This window comes from Nymphalis io, chromosome 10, assembly GCF_905147045.1.
Source record: "Nymphalis io chromosome 10, ilAglIoxx1.1, whole genome shotgun sequence".
Classification (NCBI taxonomy): domain Eukaryota; kingdom Metazoa; phylum Arthropoda; class Insecta; order Lepidoptera; family Nymphalidae; genus Nymphalis; species Nymphalis io.
The window spans coordinates 5,650,914-5,677,643 of NC_065897.1; the positions used below are offsets into that span (position 1 = coordinate 5,650,914).

A 26,730-nucleotide genomic window follows, 5' to 3' on the forward strand; every position below is an offset into this window, starting at 1 on the left:
CAAAAGCGTAAGTAAATGCAATAACTATGTAAGTATATACTTATATATCATATACATAATTTATAAGTCTTTAAACGTTTCTTTTTTGAGTGTTCAAACGATTATGCGAAAATTAAACAAAGATTATTTAAAGTAATTTATCTAAGATTAAATGCATAAAAATTGCTCTTAAATCAAATTGAAATTATGATTATCACCTCTTCCACTATATATGAAACATTATATCTATATAATCCAATAACATAGTTTAAAAATAATTAAATATAAATTAAATGTTGTCTGACTCTTAACTACATATTACGATGATATATTTACTATAACCTTATTGTGAAGCGTTCAAATACACTTACAATTTTTATTATCAATAACAATACATAAAACAATTTCACAGTTAGTATCACGTAACTGATTCTGAAAATAACACCCGTTAAGCGGTCCGATCGTATTAACATCGTCGCAGTGTTACATGTGACGCGGAGTAGGGAAGATCGTGCGCAATGCGTCCCCCACTTATTTGTTACGTTGTGTTATTCACGCTTTCGAGCTATGCTGTGCATGGAGCTCGTATTCTCGGACTTTTTCCTCACACCGGCAAAAGTCATCAGATGGTCTTCGAACCTCTACTGCGAAAACTCGCTGAAAGAGGACACCATGTCACAGTGGCTTCATTTTTCCCTCTCACAAATCCACCAGCCAACTACACGGACATCAGTTTTGAAGGTATCGCTGGTGTCGGCGTAGAGACTTTCGACTTAAATTGGTACGAGAATCCCAGTTTTATCCAACGGATACCTATAGTAGGAAGAGTCGTTAAGCAAATGTCCGAATTTAACCCACTAGCCGGTATGGCACTACAAGTGTGCAGTAAAGCCGTCGATTGGCCTCCACTTAAAGAAGCCCTAAGCAAGGAATATGATCTAGTTTTGTTGGAAAATTTTAACAGTGACTGTATGTTAGGCCTGTTGCATGTCTATGGGATAAAAGCACCTGTTGTTTCATTGTTATCGTGCGCTTTGATGCCATGGTCGGCTGAACGCATTGGAATTACGGATAATCCTTCATACATTCCTCTGGTCAGCACGGCATTCGATTCGCATATGACGTTATTGGAGCGAATGGAGAATACATTTCTAAAGATTTATTATCATTTGTGGTTCCGTCATATGATTCAAATGAGAGAACAAGCTTTAATAGAAAAACATTTTGGTAGAAAGATTCCTGAATTAAGTGAACTTAGCAAAAATGTAAGTTTAATGCTAATGAATACCCACCACGCCTTGAACGGCCCGAGGCCTCTTCTGCCCGGTCTTGTAGAGGTTGGTGGTATGCATTTAGACCCAACGAGGAAAGTCATACCAGAGGTAAGTGAACTACTCTATTTTAAGATATATTTTAGAATTACTGTAGTCAATACATTTACAATACTTTACATAATTAGTGTTCTTTGCTATTTGAAATTTTACCTACGCTGATTTTCCAAGAAATATTATTTTATTTAAATTAAATCATAATCAATTCGCAACCTGCGAGCAATGTACCATAGATTATTTGTTGAAATATATTATTTACTTATAATTTTATTAAATATAAGATAAATCATAGTTATTTTATTTTATTAGAATTCAATTGATCCTAAGCGGCACCTAATTAAAAATTAAAATAAAGATGTCATAGTTCAACATTCTGACCTGTATTGTTTTTAAACTTCATTTAGTGAGTTTTAGCATTCTTCACATACTTATTTAGTTTTAATAAATAGAAGAAATTGTTTAACTGTGTGTATGTATATGATAACTTAAGAACCATATTCATCAATTATAAAAATTAATAAAACTAAGAACGTGCCTGAATAATATTTAAATAATTACTAAAATTAATTGTATGTATAAACTTAACAGAATAAAGTGTTATAATTTTTATAATTGTTCCAAAGGGGCACCTTTGATATAGTGTCGTTTAGAGAACTAAAATCCAAATCATCGGGGTTTGACTGATCGGATTAAAAAAATATTATAAAAATCGGTTCATCGGCGAAACTATCGAGGAACAAATAAGTACTTTAAAAAGATAAGGCCAAATTGATAACCTCCTTTTTTAAGTATGCTAAAATATACTCCAACTCAATTCTGAGACCATTAATTTGCATCCTATTCTTCAATTGAAGATAAAAGTAGTAACTTAAATTACAATTCGATACATACCTTAATAACTTAAAATATTAATAATATCTTTCTTCACAAATTCGTATTAAAATTATTATTATTACTTAAGCAGTAAAAAGTTTCACCTACTTAAATAATTATAAAAGACATTTTGAAAATATTTTTGTTATATTAAATATCTTCTATGATCTTTTATTGGTAAATAAATTAGTACAATACGTAACTCAATTTTAGGTCAGACTATTATTAAGCTTCATAATTTAATCTTGATTAGCTTAATCGACGAACGTAATGTATTGACTGGATAATAGGTTTTATTGCATCGATTGTATGAACAAATCCACAAAAAATTAAATAAACGCAAATTATGAAATAAAATATGTTTGATTAATAAAATTTAGTCAGACATAAAAACTATATCGAAATTTATTGACTTATGCCTATCCATGGGCCGTAGTCGCTGTAATAAGCAATGTTGGCTACTGCATCTGGACCCGCGGCCCGTGAAAACTAACTCAAAGTAGTTTAAATAACATATAAATTATAATTTTTATAAAAAATCGTCTTATATATTTAATATACTTGGTTGTAGGGCTTTGTGCACGCACTTCTGGTACCACCCACTCATCATATACTCTAGCAATAACCAGCAATACTTCGTATTGTTGTTCCGGTTAGAATGGTGAGTGAGCCACAAGGGAAATAACATCTTAGTTCCCAAGTTTGGTGCCGCATTAGCGATGTATGAAATAGTTAATATTTCTCACAGTGCCAAAGTCTATGGGTGGCGGTGGCAATTTCCTATCAGATGGCCTATTTGATAGCCTTTAAACTTACTTTCATAAAAAAAAAAAAAAACAAAAAAAAAATAATAACCGGCTAGTATTGACACACTGGTAACACGTAATGCCCTAGTAATAGAAACCTAATATCAATTCCTAATTTCAACACTTGTAATCAGACAATAGTCAATTTAAATAATTAATTACCTACGCGTGTTACAATCATACATTTATTTATAAAAAAAATATTTACTCTGTTGCGTGCTAATAAAAAAAAGTGGTAATAAAATATTTTTGTATTTTGTACAAATATAAATAAATTCAATTAACAAGTTAATTCAATGTTTGCAAGAGTTCTGGGTGACGATGATAATTGAACGATTCAATATTTGTTGAATCCAATAACACTGAAATTGATTATACCTATTAAATTTCCTCCGCTTTCTTACGAACGCTGTAGGTCGGTAAAAAAGAAAATAAATAGTAACTTAGAAAGTAACCGGGGCCTGAAGGCAATCTCCAAGAGCCGGGTTTGAATCTAGATTACTTTTGCTTTCGATGAAAAACTTCCGTTACTCACGGCTATTCGCACAATAATCGTTTTATTACAATTAATTATAAAAACAAATATATTTTGCATTACAATTACTATATATAAAAGTAAAAATATTTTTCTTACTTTTTTAATATATTTAAGATAACTTTTTAAACAATCCGATATGAATTATATTTTCATGATTGTGATTTTTACGGTGTTGTGTTGTAATTTTATTTTACTACCGGAACTGGATTTTACTGGTAAAAATAGTTAAATGATCTCTCTTTTACATAGGATTCAAAACTATATTACTTGCATATTTACTGTTACCACAGGTAAGCGCAAAATGAGCAGGCGATTATAGTGCACAAGCTAAGACATAGGTACTCTCTATTCACTCACCCTGAAAAGCCGATGGGAAGCTAAACCGACACGACGAGCGAAAGTGTAGGCACAAGACCAGCGACTCTGGACGCTTTCTGAGACACGGAAATGTAAACACTGCCAACTTCTGGCTGGCGGAAAATAGTCTACAAATTCGATGGCTTTTTCCGTTCATTGCATTCTGAAGGTATTTCAACTAATCTAAATTCCCTAAAGAACATGAGGAAATGACATAAATCTGTATTAAGGAATTCTTTGGCAGGCAGTAGGACATTTACAGGGCTTAGATTAATTAATATGCGTGAATTACTTAATTTCCGATTGTTATGAAACACGTTCAGGTATTATCAATTAAAAATAAAAAGTTACGTCAGTTATGAGTGTTTCCACTGTTTTAAAATCAGGTTTAACAACGTCATTCAAGATATTGATGCCAATGACTCTCCCTGGTGATCTGCCAAATAAATAAAACTACGTTAAATATTTATCTATTAATAGTGTTGTAAGTTAGTTGCTGTTAACTGTTTTGATATAGAAGTACCTACGTATTGTGGCGTTTTACATCATAGCCTAATGATAGGTTATCACCTAGTGTGAAAACATACAATCATTACGTAGCCGGTTCCGTTGGGCTTAGGCCTCCGCTTATTTTGTATTTGCATCCACTTCCACCACGATGTTTCAATGCGGGACGGTAAATAAACAATAGACAGATATACGCCCTTCACATGCAGGTTTCCTAACGATATTTTCCTTTGCCGTCGAGCACGGACAGCTTACACGGACTTAAATACGCAATTGCACGCAATTGACTTAGATTATCGTCTTTTGACCGCTGAGCGATCTCGACTTATATACAATCATTATATTTATGCAAAAGCTCAAAACGACAAAATATTTGCACAGTGTGAGGCAAAATTATAATTAAAAAAATAATAACAAACAATCGAACTTAATAAATTAAAATGATTCACAACTTTTGCAGACCGTACTTATTAAACGACAGTTGTGCGGCCGAGGTCATTGTCGTTTATTCATATATTGATCGCATAACATACAAATACATTAACCTTTACTTTACTCCAATTAGATCTAACTTCCGAGCCGCGTCGGCCATGGCCCTTGATCAGGGTAAAACGAGATTGTCGTTCAGCGCCCTGTAGTCAAGGCTTTTACTTCACATAAATTGCACTTCAGTTAATGTTATATAAATAGTGATGAACACATTAATAAAAATCAAACAAAGCTTATGTACTCCTGGAGATAGATAGAGAGATCGCTCCTCTTGCTTTTAAGGAACGGTTGATTTGTTTTGCCGACAGAAATTGTAAGATAAATAAGAAAATTTGCCACTTAACTTTTTTTTCCTCCCGATAGATATTGGCATTGTATAAAAGACCTTGTACTTCCAATTCGCTGCCAAACACTGTTTATCTTTAGAATTACAATTTAAGACCCCTTACCAAGAACATATTTCTATTTAAAGCAGTGGAATATTATGACGTTATTCTGCACGATTTTCCCTTTCGGGTCTGATCCCTCCCATCTCGGGTCGCATCCGTATTTAGTTTACTTTATAAAGAATTAATACATTATTTCCGATCTATAAAAATGTATTTGATTAACAAATTATAGTAACATTTATTTATATAAAAATATTTAAACAAAAGTACTCAAATCATGACCGCGTGGAATAGTAACGAAAGGAAGAGTCAAGTGATATATACAACTTTGACATTTAATTGACAAGTGATATTATTGGTCGAGATCTTGTACTCATTATGAAGTCGTCAAAAAATAGCGCTTCGAATGTCGGCGAAGTTCTTATCGAAACTTTGTAAGTAAAATAAAATATTATATAAGTAGTTAAGTGGAATAGTGTTTTTTATTACAAATAATACTCTAAATACATTACTCAACAACTTTGTAACTTTCCTTTTTTTTTAATTGAAAATACTAAATTTTAAAGAGCTATTATAGAAAATTGCATGAAATATGTAAATCTCATGTTCTTTTTATCTGCACCCCTTCTTCGCTTTTACAACATTGAGCATTTAAATTTAGAATAGGATGTCAGACGAGCGAATGAGACACCTGCCAGTAACCTCTACTCGTACACATTGACACAGTTCAGAAATCTGAAATATACACATTTGATATATATATATATATATATATATATATATATATATATTTTATAGAATAGGAAGGTGGACGAGCATATGAGCCACCTGATGGCAAGTAGTCACCAACGCCCTTAGACATTGGCATTGTAAGAAATGTCAACCATCGCTTACATAGCCAATGTGCCACCAACCTTGGGAACTAAGATTTTATGTCCCTTGTGCCTGTAATTACTGTTACATATATACATCAATACAAAGTAATGTTTAACATTTTTTTTAATTTTAACACAGCTGTGCACCTGAGAATAAAAGAATAAGCACCTATCACGTTTCTCTAAACGACGCATTTAAACAGATCATTTAGAAGTACCTAACAATATTTAGTATTAAAAATATAACACCTATTTACAACAAAATTGTTACAGGCATTGTACTTACTATTTACTCGTACATCGGAACATTAAATATTAAAGTTATTGAATTAAAATCATTTGATTTTTTGCAATTTAATAAAGACTACGCGGAATTCAATAATATAATAATTAAAAAACGCGTCTCACTTAAAAACCATCAGTTATTTAAATATATTTTTAAATAATGATCGTTAAAATTAACAGCTTATATATTAGTAAAACTTTTAAATTCTTATATTCATATTTCTTTTCATAAGATTTAATTAATTTAATTTTGTCAGCCTTTAATTTACTCTTGTGAATTAGGCAATGCAAAGAAAGTACCATGTTTCTTAATAGTACATATAGATTTACTATGATAGACAAAGTTGTTAAAACCATAAAGACTTAACTTATTTTCTATAAGTTTAACGTAAAGGTCAGACTTTATTTTGCACTTAAAGCAAAAAGGAGATAAAAACAACAATAAAATTGTCCACGGCATACTTTTTAAAGGATTTCTCAAAACCGAGTCAACCGCTTCAAGCTACTTTCAAATTTAATAATTTAAGTGAAATCAGAAGAAAGCGGGTTTCAAGTTCACGATAAACCGAAATCAATTTGGTGTGCTTTGTATCCGAAATAAAACAAAAATAAAGGCATTCTTTTTCTTCGTTTTATTAATTTACCGCAATGAACTGGGACCAATTCTACTAACAAATTGTCACTTAATCGCAATCGAATCTAAGCGTTGCCATTTATCCGCTTTCTTATTATTTAATTTAAGTATTGATTACTGTTTGGTTTTGATATAACGGTATATGTTAACACATTCGCATTCTCCACACTTTTCATATCCTCATACGCAGTACATTGTGTTAGTGAACCCGCTAGCGGGATTCTCGGCAATACATATAATAAAAACCGTGAACCCACGTCGTGGGTTATTGGTATACGGTAAATACTCGTGAAAAAAAATGCTCGAGGATAGTTAAATTGGATATTTTTCGTTTTGCTGTAAACAGTATCTTTCAGTATCTTAAACGGTGATAGTGAAAACGTGCATTCAATGAAAAATGAGCAAGTTAACAAAAAGTTATTTCATTCCGATCCTGTAAATGTGGTCTCTATCCTTTTTGTAGTTTTCATGCTGCTTGCTAATAACAATTGATTAATTGAACATTATCTTAAAATTCATTTTAGAGTATTTTACGATAATAATTTTGTTTTGCACCTCCTAATAAAACTCTCCTTGTCTAGGAATAAATAATTTATTATTATTCGAAGCAATAACATAAAGTCCATTCTAATTCATGATTTCTTGTTTAATTCGCAATGGTGGGTCTTTTCTATTTAAATTTAATGTTCCTGCGCTTTGATATCTCTAGATTTAACAATTCTTCTGTTAAACCTACGCTAGTATAAAAACTATCTGAAGGCTTAGTGGCTAGTGTAGGTATCTGTAGGTCTAGTACATGTAAGGTCGCGGACCCAAATCCCAGGTCGGAACAATAAAATTATTGAGTTTTTCTTTCGAAAATTCGATTAGAATCGAATCGGGAACGTTTCATAAAAGTTATAGATTAATAGAATTCGACCCCTGCTACGTTACGTAATCATTGTAAGACAATCTGTTTTCATCTTTTTAGAGTTCCGCAATTTTAACTACTGTGAAATTTGTATTTATTGTACTAGAATTTCTTATAATTGAAGGTTCCGGTTTCACATATCGATAAATTTTTTTAATAATAATATATTTGTATGTTGTTGTTGAGAAATTTTCAATGGCAGCCAGGAGTCTGCAAAAGACACATTTTAAGCTTGTATCAAACGGAAAGCACGTATAGTACTTGCCGTCCCATGAGAGCGGGCGACTAGATAGTGCACTTGTGTTTTCGCAAACACAAGAATACACTAGAATATCTCCCTATAATTGGCTTGTCCCTCTTGATAATGGCAATGGCAATGGTAATTTATTTTATATATAATGGTATTATTATTTATCAGGAGTTTTTTTTATTCATGCGGTAACGGTAAAAACCTAAGATAAACGTCTGTATCACACAATTGCATAATTTACTTTAGCTTTCTAATATCATTTCAATTTAGCTTTCTATTATATAATTATCTTCTAAAATGACTCAATCGACAATTATATTTTTCCGGATTTTATAATTGCTTAATTTCAAAGTTTTTAAAAATACTTACGTAATTTTAATATTTAACAAGTAATATTGAGTTATTTTTTTTCAAATGCTTTAATTCTGTTCTAATTTATTTAAGCAAAAAAAAATTAATATTTTATCCTATTGTTCCTAAATGTGTTAATCAGAAACGGGTTTATATATGAAAGATGTAACTAACGTATTCATTCTTGTTTCGCGCCAAAAGCATGCCAGACCTTCAAATGAGTTCAACTTGATTGCGGATGTTATCAGCACACTTTTATCATTGAATTAATTGAAAATATTAATATATGGACATATGTGAATTATGTAATAAAAACATTAAACAATGATTTAGTAATAATAGAATATCAAAACATTTTTTTTATTAACGTTCTTATAAATACAAAAAAATAACGATATTGATTCCACGAGTAAAGGAAATGGCAGATGTAATAATTCTATAGGAACATGACGCAAAATAAAAGTTATATTTTTGCATGGCAGCAGTTAAATTATAAAGGTATAAGTAAAGTCCTCCTGCCTAAATTTCGGCCACCACGACCCAAAATCTCAAGGAAAGAAATCAGATGGATAATACATGGTTTTACCTGCACTCAGTGGCATGGGATTAACATTGCAATTTTTCTAACTACAGAAGATGCTACTAAGAATTTATTGATAGAAAAATTCAATAGCGATCCGGGATTTGAACTAGAAAACTCGGCATCTGCTGACCACAATACCAATGCGACAGTTTATTTGTAAACAAAACGGTTAGCTATAGAATAAATGGCAAGTAATAAAATAATACAAACTGACGATGAATGGAATGCTATCCATACGATACAAATAATTTCTTAGCAAAATTTGAACATACGGTAATTCTAATGTTTTGGCTAAAATATAAATCAATAACTTTATCTATCAATATTTATTACATGAGGTAATTATAACTGAACTTCACGATAAGATATCTAAGTCTCTGACTAACTTAAAAAAAAAACAGAAGTTGTGAGAATAATCGCACTAGTAAAATTATTTGCGTTAAAAAGTTACTTAAGTCAATTAATAATTTATTGCTTATCATCATATAATTCTTGAACTTGTTTATTTTATGATAAAACATAAATAATGATACATGTTATTATGATAGACGTACCTACCTACTTAACAAAGTGATAATATGATGTTAATAGACTTTTGATAAAATAGTAAGAATTAATATTATGCATTAATATACATACAGATTCAGGACTAACAGACATGTACATGCACACAAATGTCTGTCCTGGGTGGGAATCGAACCAACAACCTTCGGCGTCAAAGGCAAGTATTTACCAACCACGCCAACCGGCCCGTCAAATAAAACTATTCAAGAATGAATTCAAGACACTACTAATTTTCCAATTAAAAAAAATCTCTTTCGGTATGTAAATTCCTGTTTTTTTTTTATATTCGCCGGGAGGGCAAATGACTCTACTCCGCCTGATGGTAAGTGGTAGTAGAGTCCAAACGCGACGACGGCCAGTACAGACGGGAAAAACGTTCTGCACTAGCCGCGTTCGCCTTGCCGGCCCGCAAGATGCCTCTTCACGCCTCGTTTGAAGGAACCCGGGTTGTAAGAAGAGGGGAACACGTGAGCTGGTAAGGAATTCCATTTTTTGGTAGTGCGACAAAGAAAGGAGTTGCCAAATTTCTTTGTTCGCGATGGAATTGATGTTACAGTTAGGCGGTGACATTGAGAACCAGCTCCCGTGGACTTAAGAAGGAAGGGGGAAGCAGGAATTAGAGAGAATAATTCCTCAGAGCACTCGCCGTGATACAGTCTGTAGAAAGCGCTCAGTGCTGCTATGTCACGACGCAATTGTAAAGGTTCAAGGGTGTTTGTGACCTTTACGTCGCCAATAATGCGTACGGCACGTCGCTGCAACCGGTTCAAGGCCAGTAGGTACTTAACGGAGCCATCCCAAAGGTGCGAGCAATATTCCACGCAAGACCGTACCTGTGTTTTGTACAGCAGGCACAGTTGTTGTGGCGTGAAAAAACGCCGCACCTTGTTCAGAACTCCGAGTTTCCGTGAAGCTGTTTTTATAACAGCCTCGATGTAATCCCTTGGACTAAGGTCGCAGCGAAAGTCCATCCCCAGCATGGCGATTTTGCTTTGTATCATCAGCGGTGTGCCACAGAGGGAGGGATGTAAAATGGTGACTTTTTCGCTGTGAGAGCGCATACCTGTGTTTTCTTGGCATTAAACTCAACAAGATTATCAGAACCCCATTTGGCGATGAGCTCTAACGTCCTATCGAGTTCAATGACAAGATTCTTCCGCCTCTCCTCAGTTTTCGCCCGCCCAGCCACTGCGCGTCCGTGGTATCCACCATGCACTGTACTATCATCTGCATAGCAATGTATGTTCCCAAGAGGGAGCATATCATTGATATGCAAAAGATAGAGTGTGGGAGATAGTACAGATCCCTGGGGCACCCCAGCATTCACTACATAGAATTGTGAAGCGCAACCATCTACTAAAACACGAAGGCTACGCTTGTGTAGGAAGCTGGCAATCCAGGTGCATAGCTGAGCAGGCAGACCATATGCCGGCAGCTTGGAGAGAAGACTTCTATGCCAGACCCTGTCGAAAGCCTTGGAAATATCGAGGCTGACAGCCAACGATTCTCCATGCTTGTCGATAGCTTCACCCCAGAGGTGTGTTACGTACGCTAGAAGATCACCTGTGGTCCGTTTTGGTCGAAACCCGTACTGACGACCATTAATTAGACAGTGATCTTCTAGGTAATGGATTAGTTGGTTGTTTAAAATTCGTTCCATCACCTTACAAAGTACTGAGGTGATAGCTATTGGCCGATAATTTGCCGGGTCAGACCGATCCCCTTTTTTGGGAACCGTTTGCACATAAGCTCTTCTCCAAGCCTCCGGCACACATCACGAAGAGAGAGAAAGTTGGAAAAGGCGCGTTAACACAGTAGACAGCTCCGCTGCACACTTCTTCAGCACTATGGTTGGTATTCCATCGGGACCGCTAGCTTTCCGTACATCAAGTGATTGCCGCTCCGCACGCACATCACGTTGCCTGATTTTGATGTCAGGCATCGTATGGCCACATGAAGGTATTGTAGGTGGCAGCGCACTACAATCACCGATGACGGAATTGTCGGCAATGAGTTTAGCCAGGAGATCAGCTTGCTCTTGCGGACTGTGAGCTGTCGGGTCATTCTCACTGAAGCAACTTTCCTTCCAAGGGACCGACGCATAGTAATCGCGCATACCGTCCCAATCTGCCGACTTATAGTGCCAAACGCGACGTTTGCATACCGCTAGTGGCGGCAGCTTGGCCTGTGGCACTCTGGTAGATATAAGGCTGTGATCCCAAGAGCCAAGAGGAGCCTGAACCACAACCTGATAGTCCACCGGGTGAGAAGTCAGAAGGTCCAGTAGAGAAGGTGCTTGCCCATCAATGTCTGGGATCCTGGTAGGCTGATCAACCAGTTGGGTCAAGTCATGTGTGAGAGCAAAAGCATGAGCAGTCCTTCCAGCATGGTCAGTTTTGAGGGATTTCAACCATGATTCGTGGTGAGCATTAAAATCCCCCAAAAACACCAATTCCGCGTTAGGAAATTGCTCTTGCGCAGCATCTGCCACCCGACTAAGATGGTCAAATAATCGGCTTGTCTCCAAGTCACCATTGTGGGATCTGTAGAGGCATACGTAGACTCGGCTCTGACGAACCAGGTCCACACGTACCACCAACATGGAGAAGGAGGGGTCCTCCAAGCAGCGCAATCTGTGACAGCAAACATCCATCCTGACGAACAAGCATACTCCGGCTTTCGCTTTGAAGGATTCTTCAATCGTGTAGCCGGGATAATTAAGGTAGCTGGTATCGGCAGGACGGAGTATTTGTGTCTCCGTGAGAAACAATATTGCTGGCCGTGCTGTCTCGAGATGGTGGTGGACAGCGTTGAGGTTAGTGTGGAGTCCACGGATGTTAGAGAACTCGACCTCAAACAGCGAGGGTATGGTGGGGGTGCGCACCGCTGTACGACCGTTATTTCTGTTTTGTTGCGCTACCATTTGGGAAAAGAAAATGGAAAAGAGACTTGAAGCGAGCGATGTATTGCCACGATAGGGATGGGCAAAGTGTGGAGGCGTGTTTCCCCAAGTGGTTGCCAAAAGGAAAAATACACTGACCCGCCGGACGGAAGGGCCCCCGAACCCCCCCGGAAGTGGCCGCCGGGACCCCACCTTCCGGTCACCAACCGACACGACGGTCCACCCCGAGATTATGCGTGGCCTGGTGGAGCAGCCTCACGAGCTGGTTAGGCACGCTCGGGCCCCTGTACTATGCCACAGGCGGCTAGCGGAACAGCCGTTTCTTCGAGTCTCCCTGTCCGGCAGGTCAATACAATTTCCCCCGGCATTGGTTCAACAGCCGTCTCCATTGGACCAACACCCATCGCGGCAATACTCGCTCGGGCTCTGGCTGTACGCTGGCTGACCTCGAAACGCGGCTGCAAGCCACTTCACGAGTTTTTCACCATGCGTACGGTAGTAACAAGTTATTATAGTACCAACTCATTTTGAATTTTGTTCTCAACATTCGAATCTCAACGCAGAACACGGTTGCTAATTGTCCAATATCGAACACGGCATTTAAATAATTAAAACATTTAAAAAATAATAATAAACAATTACACACATTAAAATAGCGTATCACCGTAATTCGGATTTTATGAATTCACTAGTGAGACATAGGAAGTTAGCATATTTCCGAATCTCAATACATACTTTTATGTATGGGCATTGCTATAAAGCCGTAAGGGGGAGGATGTATAACATATATTTACTGTTCACGCTTGAACGGATTTAAAATCCAATTTTGTAATGATTACTAAAGTAAGGTATAAAATGTTACAATTATGTTAACTCATTCTGTACGTTATATCGGTATAATAAAAGATAGTAAAAACATATAATTAAAAAATAAAAGTAAATACAAGCATTTATTCACTTGGTGATAGGGCTTTGTACCACCCATTCATCATATATTCTACCACCAAGCAGCCGCACTTAGTATTTTTGTGTTCCTCTTTAAAAGGCGAATAAGCCAGTGTATCTATAGGCCCAAGGGACTAATTCTAACAGAGCCATATCTATGGGCTGTGGTGTCCACTTGTTACTAGTATTTTCAATAAAACCAAAAGCTAGTGCAAATTTCAACTCAATTGGTGTGTCAAAAATGTCTAAAAATTCAGTTCAAAAATCTGATCCACATAAGAACTATAACAGTTGTACTTAATAAATTTAATAATAAAAATGATTCAAATCATTTTTGAAAAAGTGAGTACTTTAAATAACTCTGAGATAAGCTATTAAAATCAAACCGACGCGACGAGCCAAAGGAAATCGAACTCGACAGCGGTCCTTGACATTGAATTATCTGGAGAACAGCGACATATACTCTTTGGCTGACTGTTATTGTTCTGCTTACAATTTAAAACATAAATCCAATATATGCTTTGTCTTTCTTTATTTTTACCTTATCATATCAAAACCATTGACCGATTGCAATCAAATTTGTCATCAAGATTGACAAAAAGATATCCTTTTTTCCTGGAAAAACGCGTTACGCGTTTCACCCACGGGAACAGAGGGGGGTATGTGAGGCTCGCTGGTGTCCAAGTCGCCGAGTGCGCCCCGCACGAATATCCACTAAAAAACCAGCGGTACCCTTTCCGTCTTAACGAGGAGCGCCACGGGATCGCTTTTGCATACTACCCTGGAACAGAGAAAAAAAAGATATCCTGTGTTAATATCTACTGTTCTTTTTTTTCTACTTTCATTTTTGAGCGGGACATTTCATTGAAATAATTATTATTATTACCTATTATAAGCTTTAAAGTTAGTACTGTAACTTTTCTAAAAAAATATTAAGGGATAAATGATTAAACTTGACGAGATATATTTAAAATCACATTCAAATAATATACAAAATAAATTACTCTACTACTACTATACTTATATACTGTATTATACGTATATATTATAATTTATTAAAATCAAACCGTAGATCAGCTGAAATGACCCCTTGGTCAGAACTCGTGAATCTTAACCGATGTCCGCGGGTTCAAACCCAGGCAAGCACCACTGAATTTTCATTAATTGCTTAATTTGTGTTTATAATGAATTATACTTTATTTAATTTTCCTTTACTGCCGAGCAAAATGTGCTTATTAAAATTATGCCACATGTTTCATTCATCAACCCCAATTGGAGCAGCGTGGTAGAATAAGCTCCAAGCTTTTTCCAGAAAAAGAGGGCCTTAGCCCTGCAACGGGACATTCACAGTTACTTTGTAATTTAAACTATTATTATTTTTTCACTCATTTTAGTATATCGAGAAATTCATAAACGAGTCCGAGGAAGGAGTGGTACTCTTCAGTTTTGGATCTTTAATAAAGACCGCCAGTATGCCGAAGTACAAGGAAGAGATTTTCATGAACGCATTATCTAAGTTAAAACAAAGAGTTATTTGGAAATATGAAGATAGCGCGGACAATGGAACGCTCGTTGGCAACATATTGAAAGTTAGATGGCTTCCTCAATATGAACTTTTACGTAAGTTATTTCTATTGGAATAATTAAGAGACCTTATATTGACTACACGCTGTAGTACGGAGCGGATAAATTTCAATTCCTGTACACTAACTGAAGCTTTTACAAATTATCCGTTCCTCTAAATTGCCAAAAAAAAAATTAAATTCATGTGATGTGATAAAATAAAAATATAAAGAAATACGGCAAATTACTAAATACAAGATAGACGAAAATTATATAAGAATTATATAAATAAATTAGCATATAATATACTTAGTTGTTTATGTAAATTTATTTTAGAAAAAGAGTAATTTCTTCATTTCTTGGCGGTTTTTCTCCGTATAATATAAATCGGAAACGATAGTAGCTTGAAATTTTATTTAATGTTGTATAACAATGATGCAAAATACTTGTTAGGGCCTACTAGAATAATACTATATTAAAATTTTATCACTTACTTATAAAGGAAAAAATATCTAAGTCACGATTAAAATATCTGCACACGAATTGTGGTTAATCGTGCTTAATAGAAAAAAAACGATTCTTCCGAAATAAAATAAAAAAAATTCCAATATCGGATAAAACTATACTTCTTGGTAATTAATCTAATACAAGCAGACTTATACAATATGCTGGGGGCCTGTTTTAAAACTATAATAATTCTAACTAATTTTATAAACCGCAAAAATATGTTTGTTTGTTACGCATTCACCGCTTAACTCCTTAACTGATCCTCGTGAAATTTAGCTTACACGTTGTCAGGAACTCAGAAAAGGATCCTTATACGCGGGTAGAAACGGTAGTTAATTGAAAATAAAAAAAACATAAACGACAAAAAAATGAGACATTATCACTAAAAAAATAAGAATTCGGCTAAGAGTGTTACAGATTTAGTTAAATAAACGCGGAGAAGTTATAGATCACTATTTTACAGCTTTACAATGAAAATAGACAGACTCTGAACGTACCGAACTATAAATACATATATACCAACTAACACGTTTTACCCACGCGAAAGACACGCGCCATAAATCATTATAATAATCAGATTGGATTACAGTTTCAATACAATATTATTTAATATTTATGTAAAATTTATTTTATTATAAGTTAATGTTATATTTTACCATAAAATAAGTTAAATTTTTTTGCGCTGTTCACATGGCCTGTTTCAGGTGAACCTTTTCGTTTTACAAGTAAATAATAAAATGATATAAAGCAAAAGTCAGTTGTCGAGTTCATTTTGGTGTTATAAATGTTTACTAAATCAATGAAAATAAAGCCAATCGTAAATAAGCCTGCATAACTCTTCAAAATACATGTAGATCCACTGAGGCTAAAGGGTTCTGAATAATTATAGGAGCATATTAATACGTGTACCTTTTTACAGGACATAATAAAGTCGTCGCATTTATTGCTCATGGAGGCTTATTGGGCATGACGGAGGCAGTGTCTGCTGGCAAGCCTATGGTCGTGGTACCGTTCTTTGGTGACCAGCCACGCAACGGTGCCGCAGCTACCGCCGCTGGCTTTGGTAGAGTTGTGTCCTACATAGATCTCACAGAACAAGCGCTGAGCGAAGCTTTGCAAAGTGTGTTAAGTGCTGAGTAAGTAGATTTTCATTATAACATGTCATAATATTATTTCTTACCTTAATATGTGGATAAGAATTTATTTAATAACGTAATAAAAACTATTAGAGAATCAGCTTCGTAATGACTGCCGTGGGCGTCATTCGGTCGGAAAACAATATTATTATTATATTACTTATTTTGTTGATATATCAAATGTGCACACGTTTTCATTGTCTTATTACGACAAAACGACTCCATACTAAGGCACATACATTATTTCTTATCTCAGCATACAGAACAAAGTTACTATTTATGTTAACGTAAGTAATGACAATAATATATTATGGTAAATTGTAAATTTCATATTTTGTTACACTCATTTAACAATAACTGGTGTCTTAAATAATAACGTTTTCTTCCATTTTTATACTCTTTGAATTGTTTATTTATCTAGTATAGTTGCAACGATCGTGTGTCGCGTTTTCAGACATACACAAATCATTCAATATGAATTAGGGTCCGTTCACACAGACCGGCTCGGAGAGCATCGGCCTGCTTTTTTCTTTTCACACAGACCGGGTCGTATACGCTTGGAATTGGCCGGAGCGGAGCCGCCAACTATTTCACATCGACCGGCTGGAAGAGATCTGAAAGCGGGTGCGAGCGAGAAAGAGCACGCAAGCGGAGCCGGTCGGCTCCTTTTATTACTTCACACGAAGCGCGTTCAGGCATTTTTAATGACAAAAAAGGTGCAAATGCAAAAATAAACTTTACTACAATCACTCAAAACACTGTTTCCAACGTGATAAAAATCTGCTCTCCTCTCCGAGCCGGTCTGTGTGAACGGACCCTTATAGGGATCTAATCATATGCTCCCCTTGTTCATAAACTGTGAACAGTCATGAAATGGCTTTTTTTAATAATTCAGGTGGTAAATTTGTTAATACACCGCTAAACATAAAAAATGTTATGTATCTTCAATATTTTTGGTACACTCAATCTAAGCGGAAACAGAGCTGGTGTATAAATAAGTAATTTATGTTTAGCGGTAGAAAGACACTAGTAAGGTCGCGGGTGCAGGTCGTCCCACAACAATAAGTTTCATACCTAATACACAATCAAACTTTTGTTTAATTATTATAAACAAATATTTTAGTTCATTTTTTTAATTTTAGATTTTAGAAAGTCGCTCTTAGCTCACCATAAATTACTGACAATTTTAGAGTTGAAGTTATGTCAAATTTCATTAAACTGATACCAGCGGCGATATTTATTAAAATCGCTTAATTAACATGTTCTGTTGTTAAATTAAATTCAAATGTTTGAGGTTCTCAATTTGTCTGATATTTTTAATATTTATTTTATCTTTTATGAATAGGTATCCGATGAAAAATTATAGAACCACCTTTGTATTTGTCTGCTATAGCCTATCTTGTTTGAGTGAACTTGACGCAAATAGTTTATTATTTTTCTAATATATTAAATTTAATTACAAATGTGTAGCGTTAATAACAGATGCACGATATTGGGACGCAATACGCAAATGAAATATATATAATATATATTGCGATAATAATAAATAACACTGTCATACCTATTAAGATAACATACTTCTCAAGAGTTGTGACGAAGACCCTATTCATAACGATCATGCCAAGACCTTGTTTGTCAATTATCAGCAATAGCAACATATCTGCATTAATCAACAAAACACACATCATAAAAAGTCTCAAAAGTCTATTGACGAGCAAATTATTCTCTTTTAAATAAAAATAAATGCACACATTATAAAAAATGTCACAGAAATTAACATACAAGCAATAGGACCACAAGTTTTACATTTTCAAGAACGAAATATAAAACTACTGGTTTAATTGCTTTATTAAAATGGTAATGACACTACTATCGTATGTTTATTTTATCTATACATATACAATTACTTGTCCTGACTGAGTCAGTCGATGCAGAGCCTAAACCATAGGGGTAAGAAACTTGAAATTTTGACAGTTAATGTAATTTATGATGAAAACTTTTTGCAGATAACTCCGTGATCGATGATCGTAGTGCGCTATCACCAACAATACCTCCGTGTGGTCACCCAATGCCTGACATTAAAGTCAGGCAGCGTGATGTACGTGCAGAGCTGCAATCATTCGATGTGCGGAAAGCTAGCGGTCCCGATGGAATACGAGCTATAGTACTGAAGAAATGTGCAGCGGAGCTGTCTCCCGTGATAACACACCTGTTCCACATTTCTCTTTCTATAGGATGTGTGCCGAAGGCTTGGAGAGAGGCTAATGGGCAAGCGGTTCCCAAAAAGGGGGATTGGTCTGACCCGGCAAACTATCGGCCAATAGCTATCACCTCAATTCTTTGTAAGGTGATGGAACGGATCTTAAACAACCAACTGATCCATTACCTAGAAGATCATTATCTTATTAATGATCGTTAGTACGGGTTTCGACCTAAACGGTCAACAGGGGATCTTCTAGCGTACGTAACCCACCTCTGGGGTGAAGCTATAGACAAGCATGGGGAATCGTTGGCTGTCAGCCTCGATATCTCCAAGGCTTTCGACAGAGTCTGGCACAGAAGTCTTCTCTCCAAGCTGCCGGCATATGGTCTGCCTGCCCAGCTTTGCACCTGGATTGCCAGCTTCCTACACAAGCGTAGCCTTCGTGTTTTATTGCGCTTCACAATTCTATGTAGTGAATGCTGGGGTCCCCCAGGGATCTGTGCTATCTCCCACACTCTTTCTTTTGCATATCAATTATATGCTCTCTCTTGGGAACATACATTGCTACGAGAACGATAGTGCATGGGGGATATCATGGATGCGCAGCGGATGCGATGGGACGTTACAACTCATTGCTCAATGGGGTTCTGATAATCTTATCGAGTTCAACTCCAAGAAAACACAGGTGTGCGTTTTCACAGCGAAAAAGTCACCATTTTCCCCTGTTCCTTCCCTCTGTGGCACTACGCTGATGATACAAAGCAAAATTGCCATGCTGGGAATCGACGTTCGATGTGACCTCAATCTGAGGGATTATATCGATGCTATTATCAAAACAGCCTCACGGAAACTCGGGGTTCTGAACAAAGCGCTGGCGTTTTTTCACGCCACAGCACAGTTGCTGCGGCGTGAAATGTATATATGTGTATAACAGGAGCAGTTTCCTGTTATACAAAACGCAAGCGGTGCTGTCTTGCGTTGAATATTGCTCGCACCTTTGGGATGGCTCCGCTAAGTACCTTCTTGAGGCCTTGGATCGGTTGCAACGACGTGCGATTCGCATTATCGACGACGCAAAGGTCGCTAACGCCCTCGAGCTTTTGCAATTGCGTCGAAAAATAGCAGCGCTAAGCGCTTTCTATAAAATGTATCACGGCGAGTGCTCTGAGGAATTATTCTCCCTCATTACCGCTTCCCCGTTCCTTCACAAGTCTACGCGTGCTGGCTCTCGATGTCACCGCCTTACTGTGACATCAATTCCATCGCGCACGAAGAAATTTGACAACTTCTTTCTTTGTCGCACCACTAAAAAATAAAATTCGTTACCAGCACACGTGTTCCCCTCCTCTTACAACCTGGGTTCTTTCAAACGAGGCGTGAAGAGGCATCTTGCGGGCCGGCAAGGCGGGAGCGGCTAGTGCAGAACATTCTCGACTGTATAGGTTTAATAATTAGTTGATCAAATTATGCCTAATATTTAAAAAAATATATTCTTTTTATATCTAGAGTTCTGAAAATCATGAATCGATTTTAATACCTGGGAAAGAAATATCTGTAAGTTAAAATTTATTGCAAATATGATTGTGCTCTTTATTTATATGACGACAAATAGTCCACTAAAAGTATTACTAATTCTAATATTTTCTAACTCTGCCCGCGCTCAGTAAGCACATAAAAGGGCGCCGTGCTTTGACGCCTGATTTTAAAACCTATTTTAGTAGATGCTTCTCATCTTTTATCCAAAGACAATCATGATGATCAAAGTCTCATGACAAAAAACTCGCGTGAAGTCTACCTTAAGATTTTGGTGGAAGTTCTCAGAGGCAAATATTACATATTTATGAATAATTATTTTTAAACAATTACTTTACATACAAAATAAATTATATCGCTAAAATGATGCATGACAGCAAATTTACCTTCAGTATTATACGTCAAATTGATAAAGCGCCAAAGCCCTGCTAATTATATAATGTTATAACAAAAATGTTAATTATTTGCTCAATATAATATTTCAAACCAACGATCGTTTTAAAACATTTTATATTTAAAAGTGGATCACTAGAAAATTTTCAAAATTAGAAATTTTTATTTTTCGATGGTGGCGCAAATTTAAACCAATCGACAAAACAAAATCGATTAAAATCGACTCGCGTGAATGCGCTTACAAGAGATGTCATAATTAGATAGGTATGTTTTAACCTACTTATATAAAGTGAATATTACTTTACAAAAAAATTTACTTTACTTTAGTTCTTAATGATTCTTCTCCTTCTTCTTCTGCCTAGCGTTTTCCCGGCCTAGTAACGCCAGAATTCGCTTATCAGTTCTTAATGATTAACAAGAAAACAAATTCTTTAGTAGTTACCATTTATGTTAAAACAATGGACTACTTACAATTTGTAATTCATATATTAAATACTAATTTAATTTCGTACTAAAAATATTACAATTTTAAATATATAAAATTAAATATTAAGAATGAATATTGTGTTTGTGCACGATATATTAGAATATGAAGAGACATAAAGCATAATATGTTCTAAAAGTATGGAGACACGATTGCAAGGTACTTTTGTTACATTTAAGTAACTAATTATGTAAATCATTATGAACATAGTTACATGTACAAAGTAATATAAACAAATATATATATTTAAATATATAGGATAATAATTTATTCTTATCCAATGTTTTGATTATATTGTACCACCCAAAGTTAAACCGTAAACATGTATAATATTAACAATTATTCACAATGGAAATTATAATATGTTTATGTATAAATGAATAATAGACTTAAAACATTAATACATAATAATTACCTATGTTATTATATGCAAGCCACATCTCTTAAGGTTTCACACTTGTTTTATTCACGTCACTTTGTTGTTTCCATCGTCGATATTAGACATAATGTATTTTCACATGTTAGACGTAATGTATTTGACTGCCTCGTTGGTCTAGAGCCTTGATGTAAGGCCGCAGACCCGGAGGTACTCTGTCAAATTCGCAGGTCGGGCCGATTAAAAATTATTGGGTTTTTCTGTCAGAAAAATCTCACTAGCAGCCCGGAGTCTGGAAGTTGAAAGTGTGTACACTCCCGTGCCTCGGAAAACACTTAAAGCCGTCGGTCCTGCTCCTGAACTCTTTCCGGTCGTGTCAGATTGCCGTCCCACCGGATTAAGAGAGTTAGGGAATAGAAAGTGCACCTGTGTTGGCGCACACACTTGTGCACTATAGAATCTCCTGCGTAATTGGCGAATCTCTCTTGAGATTGGCCGCCGTGGCCGAAATCGGTCTGCAGTACATTATTATTATTAATGAATTTTTTACACGGCCGTAGTTTTACTTAGTGTTAGGGTTATGTACAAGCCCATCTGGATAAGTACCACCCACTGATAATATATTTTAGCGCTAAACAGCAACACTTAGTATTGTTGTTGTCCGATTTGAAGGGTGAGTGAGCCAGTGTAACTGCAGACACAAGGGACATAACATATTATTATCTTAGTTCCCTAGGTAAGTTGGAGCATTGGCGGTGTAAGTTACGGTTAATATTTTTTACAGCGTCAATATCTACGGGCGGTTGTGATCGGGTACTATCGCGTTGCCCATTTGCTCGTCTGCCTACCTATTTTATAAGAAAAAACATATCATAATTAAGATGGCTACTGGTCATTATTGTTTTTAAATTACTCAAGATACCACTAAAATACCAATAGGACCTTAAAAACCACTTAAGTAATTGCCTCTTGTATGTCGAATACATTAATAAAAAATATTTTTAAATGCGTCTTATATGTAATAAATACTTTTTACTAAATCCTTTTTTTTTTTCTTTGATTTTCAGAACGCGTCTCAACGCACGTCGTGTGTCAAATATGTGGCACGATAGAGAATCAGCGCCTTTAGATACGGCCGTGTTCTGGACGGAACGCGTGATCCGTTGGGGTCATATGGGGAAACTCCACTCATCGTCTAGGAATATGCCCTTCTATGAATACGCACTACTCGACGTAGCTGCAGCCTATGCATTAATATTAATAGTAATAATAACATTCATATATTTAATATTGACGAAGATTTCTGTAATGTTTGTAAGAGAAAGTAAACAAAAGACACATTAGGATTGAAACAATGATTATATAAGATATTTTAGAAAATATTTTAATAGTCACATAAATTAATCTATATGCCAAAGTTTATAATGTTGATTTGTATTAAATGCAATATCAGTAATTTTTTAAGTTATATCCATTAATTTGATTGTATGAGTTGATTGTCTTGTATTAAAGTGTATATTGGTAAAATTAAATGTATATAATGTGTTATGTAAAAATATGTGAATAAATTCCTATTTACAATATATAAGAAGTAAATTTTGGAAGTTGTTTTTTAAATAATAATCTTACGCGAACATTCTTTAGAACGCATTTCTTTATAATTCTACTTTCCTTCCAAAACTATAAATGTAGTTTTTTTTAAATATCGGAGCCCAAGGAATCCGTATCGTACCTGCAACATGCATTACTTACTTACATTAATAGTTAAATTTATTTTTAAATATTTTATTACCAGAAGCTTGACGCAATTCCAAATAAACTTTGTATAAAATATTTACAGTTTCTGATATTTTTTATTTATATATATTATAAGTTACTTGCAAAGCCTGGCAGACGTTGACTAGCGTGTATATTTATATACCAATAGGTATTTAATTAATATAGAGGTCAATGTGCCGTCTAGAGGCGAGTTAGAATATAATGGATAAACCATTAATCATGAAACAAGTGTTTAAATATATCATCTTCCTTGGTGATCGGTCAAACAGTGTTTAAGTATATTAATCTCAAACAGATTATACATACATTTTTATTTTTTGAACCAGCTAAAATTTAATAGTTGTTTCTGCTTTTAGCGAAATTGCTATTAAAAAACCTAATTAGCATACAACTTTGGCGGCCTTATTGCTACATAGCAATCTCTTCCAGGCAACCAACGGCGTAAATGGTAGGTAGTGGTGGTGCATATGTGGTATAACAAACACAAACAAATAAAAACATGTCAATATCAATATAAAATACACTTGGATTTGGCCTCCCGAATATTTAAAGGAACGACATTACAGAGCTTAATAGCCTGTATCGTAAAAGAATTATTATAAAAAAATGACCTGTGTTCGGGCACCCTTAAAATTTCTTAGCAGAACGGAATACTTCTCCAGGTAGGCAAAGTAAAAGGGTGTAAAAGGGTGAAACCACACTCAGCACAGAATAGAAAGATATGTGTTTTTCACGATTGAATAAAAGAAAGATAATTGTTATTATTATTTTGTTTTTATTTGAAGAGGATGATTTTAATTTGATAAATAAAAAAAAATATAAGAATTTGAATATTAATAATTTTAGTTAAATAAAATAATAAATGTCTAGAGTTCTCCAAAAACTGAATAGTTCTTTCGTACGTACGTATTTTTCAAATGACACATTTCAACTGCATATAATTATAAAACATTTCAATAACTTGCATGAAACCGACGAATACGGGTAGTATTCGTCTAAACATGATGTTACAAGTCTATCTTTACTTTTCGTATATACAATCAATAATTCTATAAACATAAATAATTAATATTACGGTATCATAATATATACCTTATATAAAATATTTCGAAGGGTCTCAGGCTCTAAAATTATAAATAAATTGACATAGACTTAAAAATATATACAAATAACAGAATACGCTTAGCACATTTCGCATTACTCCATACACTGTAAATAAATAATTTATTTATTATATAAAAGTTCTTAGCACAAGATTGTTCGTTTTTTTTAGATTTCACATTGATAGATTGAGCATTATGGAACGTTTTCTTAGGTCCTCTTGTTAAAGCGTATCTATTGTCTCCCAAAATAATTTGTAGGCCTGTGTAGTCGGGTAACAGAGGTAAAATGTATATACTTTTTCCTGTCACAAATTACAAAAAATCTTTTAAGTCCTTATGAACATGCATAACATTATAAAGTATTTGTTGAGATGCAGTATTTTAATTTGAAACTTTGGTGCGTGTTAGGGGTAAGTTCGACTCGTATGCTGTAATGACAAACGGCATGAGTGGCATAACGCTCTTTTATGCCGTCGTCGTAGCTCTTTACACTCTAATGCGTGCGTGACGTGTATATGTACTATATACTTTATTGCTATATATTATTATTATTTCCGTAACAGCCTGTTAATGTCCCACTGCTGGGCTAAGGCTTCCTCTCCCTTTTGAGGAGAAGGTTATTATTATAAATTTATATTTATTTTATTATCAAACGAAGCAAGGCTGATTTCCTTATTTATAAACGTTGCTTAGCGGCTTATTAGTTCAACTACATCTCTCAGATGTACCACAACAACCACATTTTTTTATTTATTTCAATAAAAAAAAGCTTCACTTTAGGACCTGTAGTTTATATTGCGCGAATAACTGATCTGCTAATATTTTTAATTACCCATTATTGGCTAATAGGTTTCTTTTTTCATAATAATAACAACATAATATATAATTTTATTGATTTATCATACTTTAAAACGATAAATCAGAAAAATAAGAATTTACTCAATCTAATGGCGATTTTAACACAAATAATTTTGACTTTATCTATCTTTAAAGCTTCCTACAAGCACTGTTAATAACATAGCTATTTAGCCTTGATTCTATTATCGGATATTAAGATTTTATAATTGAGGTATATAAATAGCATGAATGATTTATATTATACATAAATGCATAATGTTTTAGATGTTTTTAAATATAGCTAATACATTTCATGAAGGTTGGCTTATGATTTCATCGCTTTAAAGTATAACTAGTTTCGCCCTCGTATTTAGTTTTTTTTTTGTTCAGCCTTTAGCCGTCCACTGCTGGACGAAAGCCTCCCCCATAGAACGCCAACCATCCCGATCTTGGGCAGTCCGCATCCATCCCGAACCTGCCTCTTTTTTTAAATCATCGGCCCATCTTGTCACAGGGCGTCCTACACTACGTTTGCCTAAGCGTGGTCTCCACTCTAACACGTGTCGGCTCCATCGGCCATCAATGCGCCTGGAGACATGACCAGCCCACTTCCACTTCAGCGAGCTAATTCTACGCGCGATGTCGGTGACTTTAGTTCTCTGGCGAATGTCCTCATTTCGGATTCTATCTGCCAGAGAAACCCCAAGCATCGCGCGTTCCATTGCTCGCCGAGCGACCCTAAATTTGTAGACCAGTCCTACGGTAAGTGTCCACGTTTCGGCATCGTAAGTCATTACAGGTAGGACGCACTGATTGAAGACCCTGGTCTTAAGCGACTGTGGGATCGACGAATCAAAAATATGACGTAACCTCCCGAATGCCGCCCAGCCCAAACGTATTCTTCTTTTAGCCTCCTTCTCAAAGTTGTGCTGGGCAAGTTTATACAACTTTTTTTGGCCGAGGTAGATATATTCCTGCACAACTTCAAGTGGAGAGCCATTTACGACCAGTGGTCTCGGGGATACATGTCGGTTTGCCATAATTTTGGTCTTTTCAATGTTCATCCCGAGACCTACTTGTCTTGAAGAATCGCTCAGGCTGTTTAGCATCTCTTCCAAATCCTGCAGAGTCTCCGCCATGATGACAATGTCGTCGGCAAATCGCAGATGTGTAATGTGTTGGCCATTTATATAATTGCCACGTCCGTTCCAATCGAGCGTCTTGAAGACGTCCTTCAATGCATTGGTA

General features: G+C 35.4%; 1 protein-coding gene across 1 annotated transcript; it reads left to right on the plus strand.

The window, feature by feature from the left end:
* The first annotated feature begins 427 nt into the window (after nt 1-427).
* Nucleotides 428-23,523, plus strand: LOC126771285 (UDP-glucosyltransferase 2-like). Its single transcript, XM_050491086.1, has 4 exons — nt 428-1,361; nt 14,963-15,188; nt 16,558-16,774; nt 22,831-23,523. The coding sequence occupies exons 1-4, from the start codon at nt 498-500 to the stop codon at nt 23,105-23,107; spliced, it is 1,584 nt and encodes a 527-aa protein (XP_050347043.1). The 5' UTR covers nt 428-497; the 3' UTR covers nt 23,108-23,523.
* Nucleotides 23,524-26,730: the final 3,207 nt, after the last annotated feature.

Coding starts and splice junctions, on each gene's coding strand:
- LOC126771285 (XM_050491086.1), top strand. CDS start 498: ATGCGTCCCCCACTTATTTGTTACGTTGTGTTATTCACGCTTTCGAGC. Junction 1,362..14,962: donor CGAGGAAAGTCATACCAGAG/GTAAGTGAACTA, acceptor CACTCATTTTAG/TATATCGAGAAATTCATAAA. Junction 16,775..22,830: donor CAAAGTGTGTTAAGTGCTGA/GTAAGTAGATTT, acceptor TTTGATTTTCAG/AACGCGTCTCAACGCACGTC.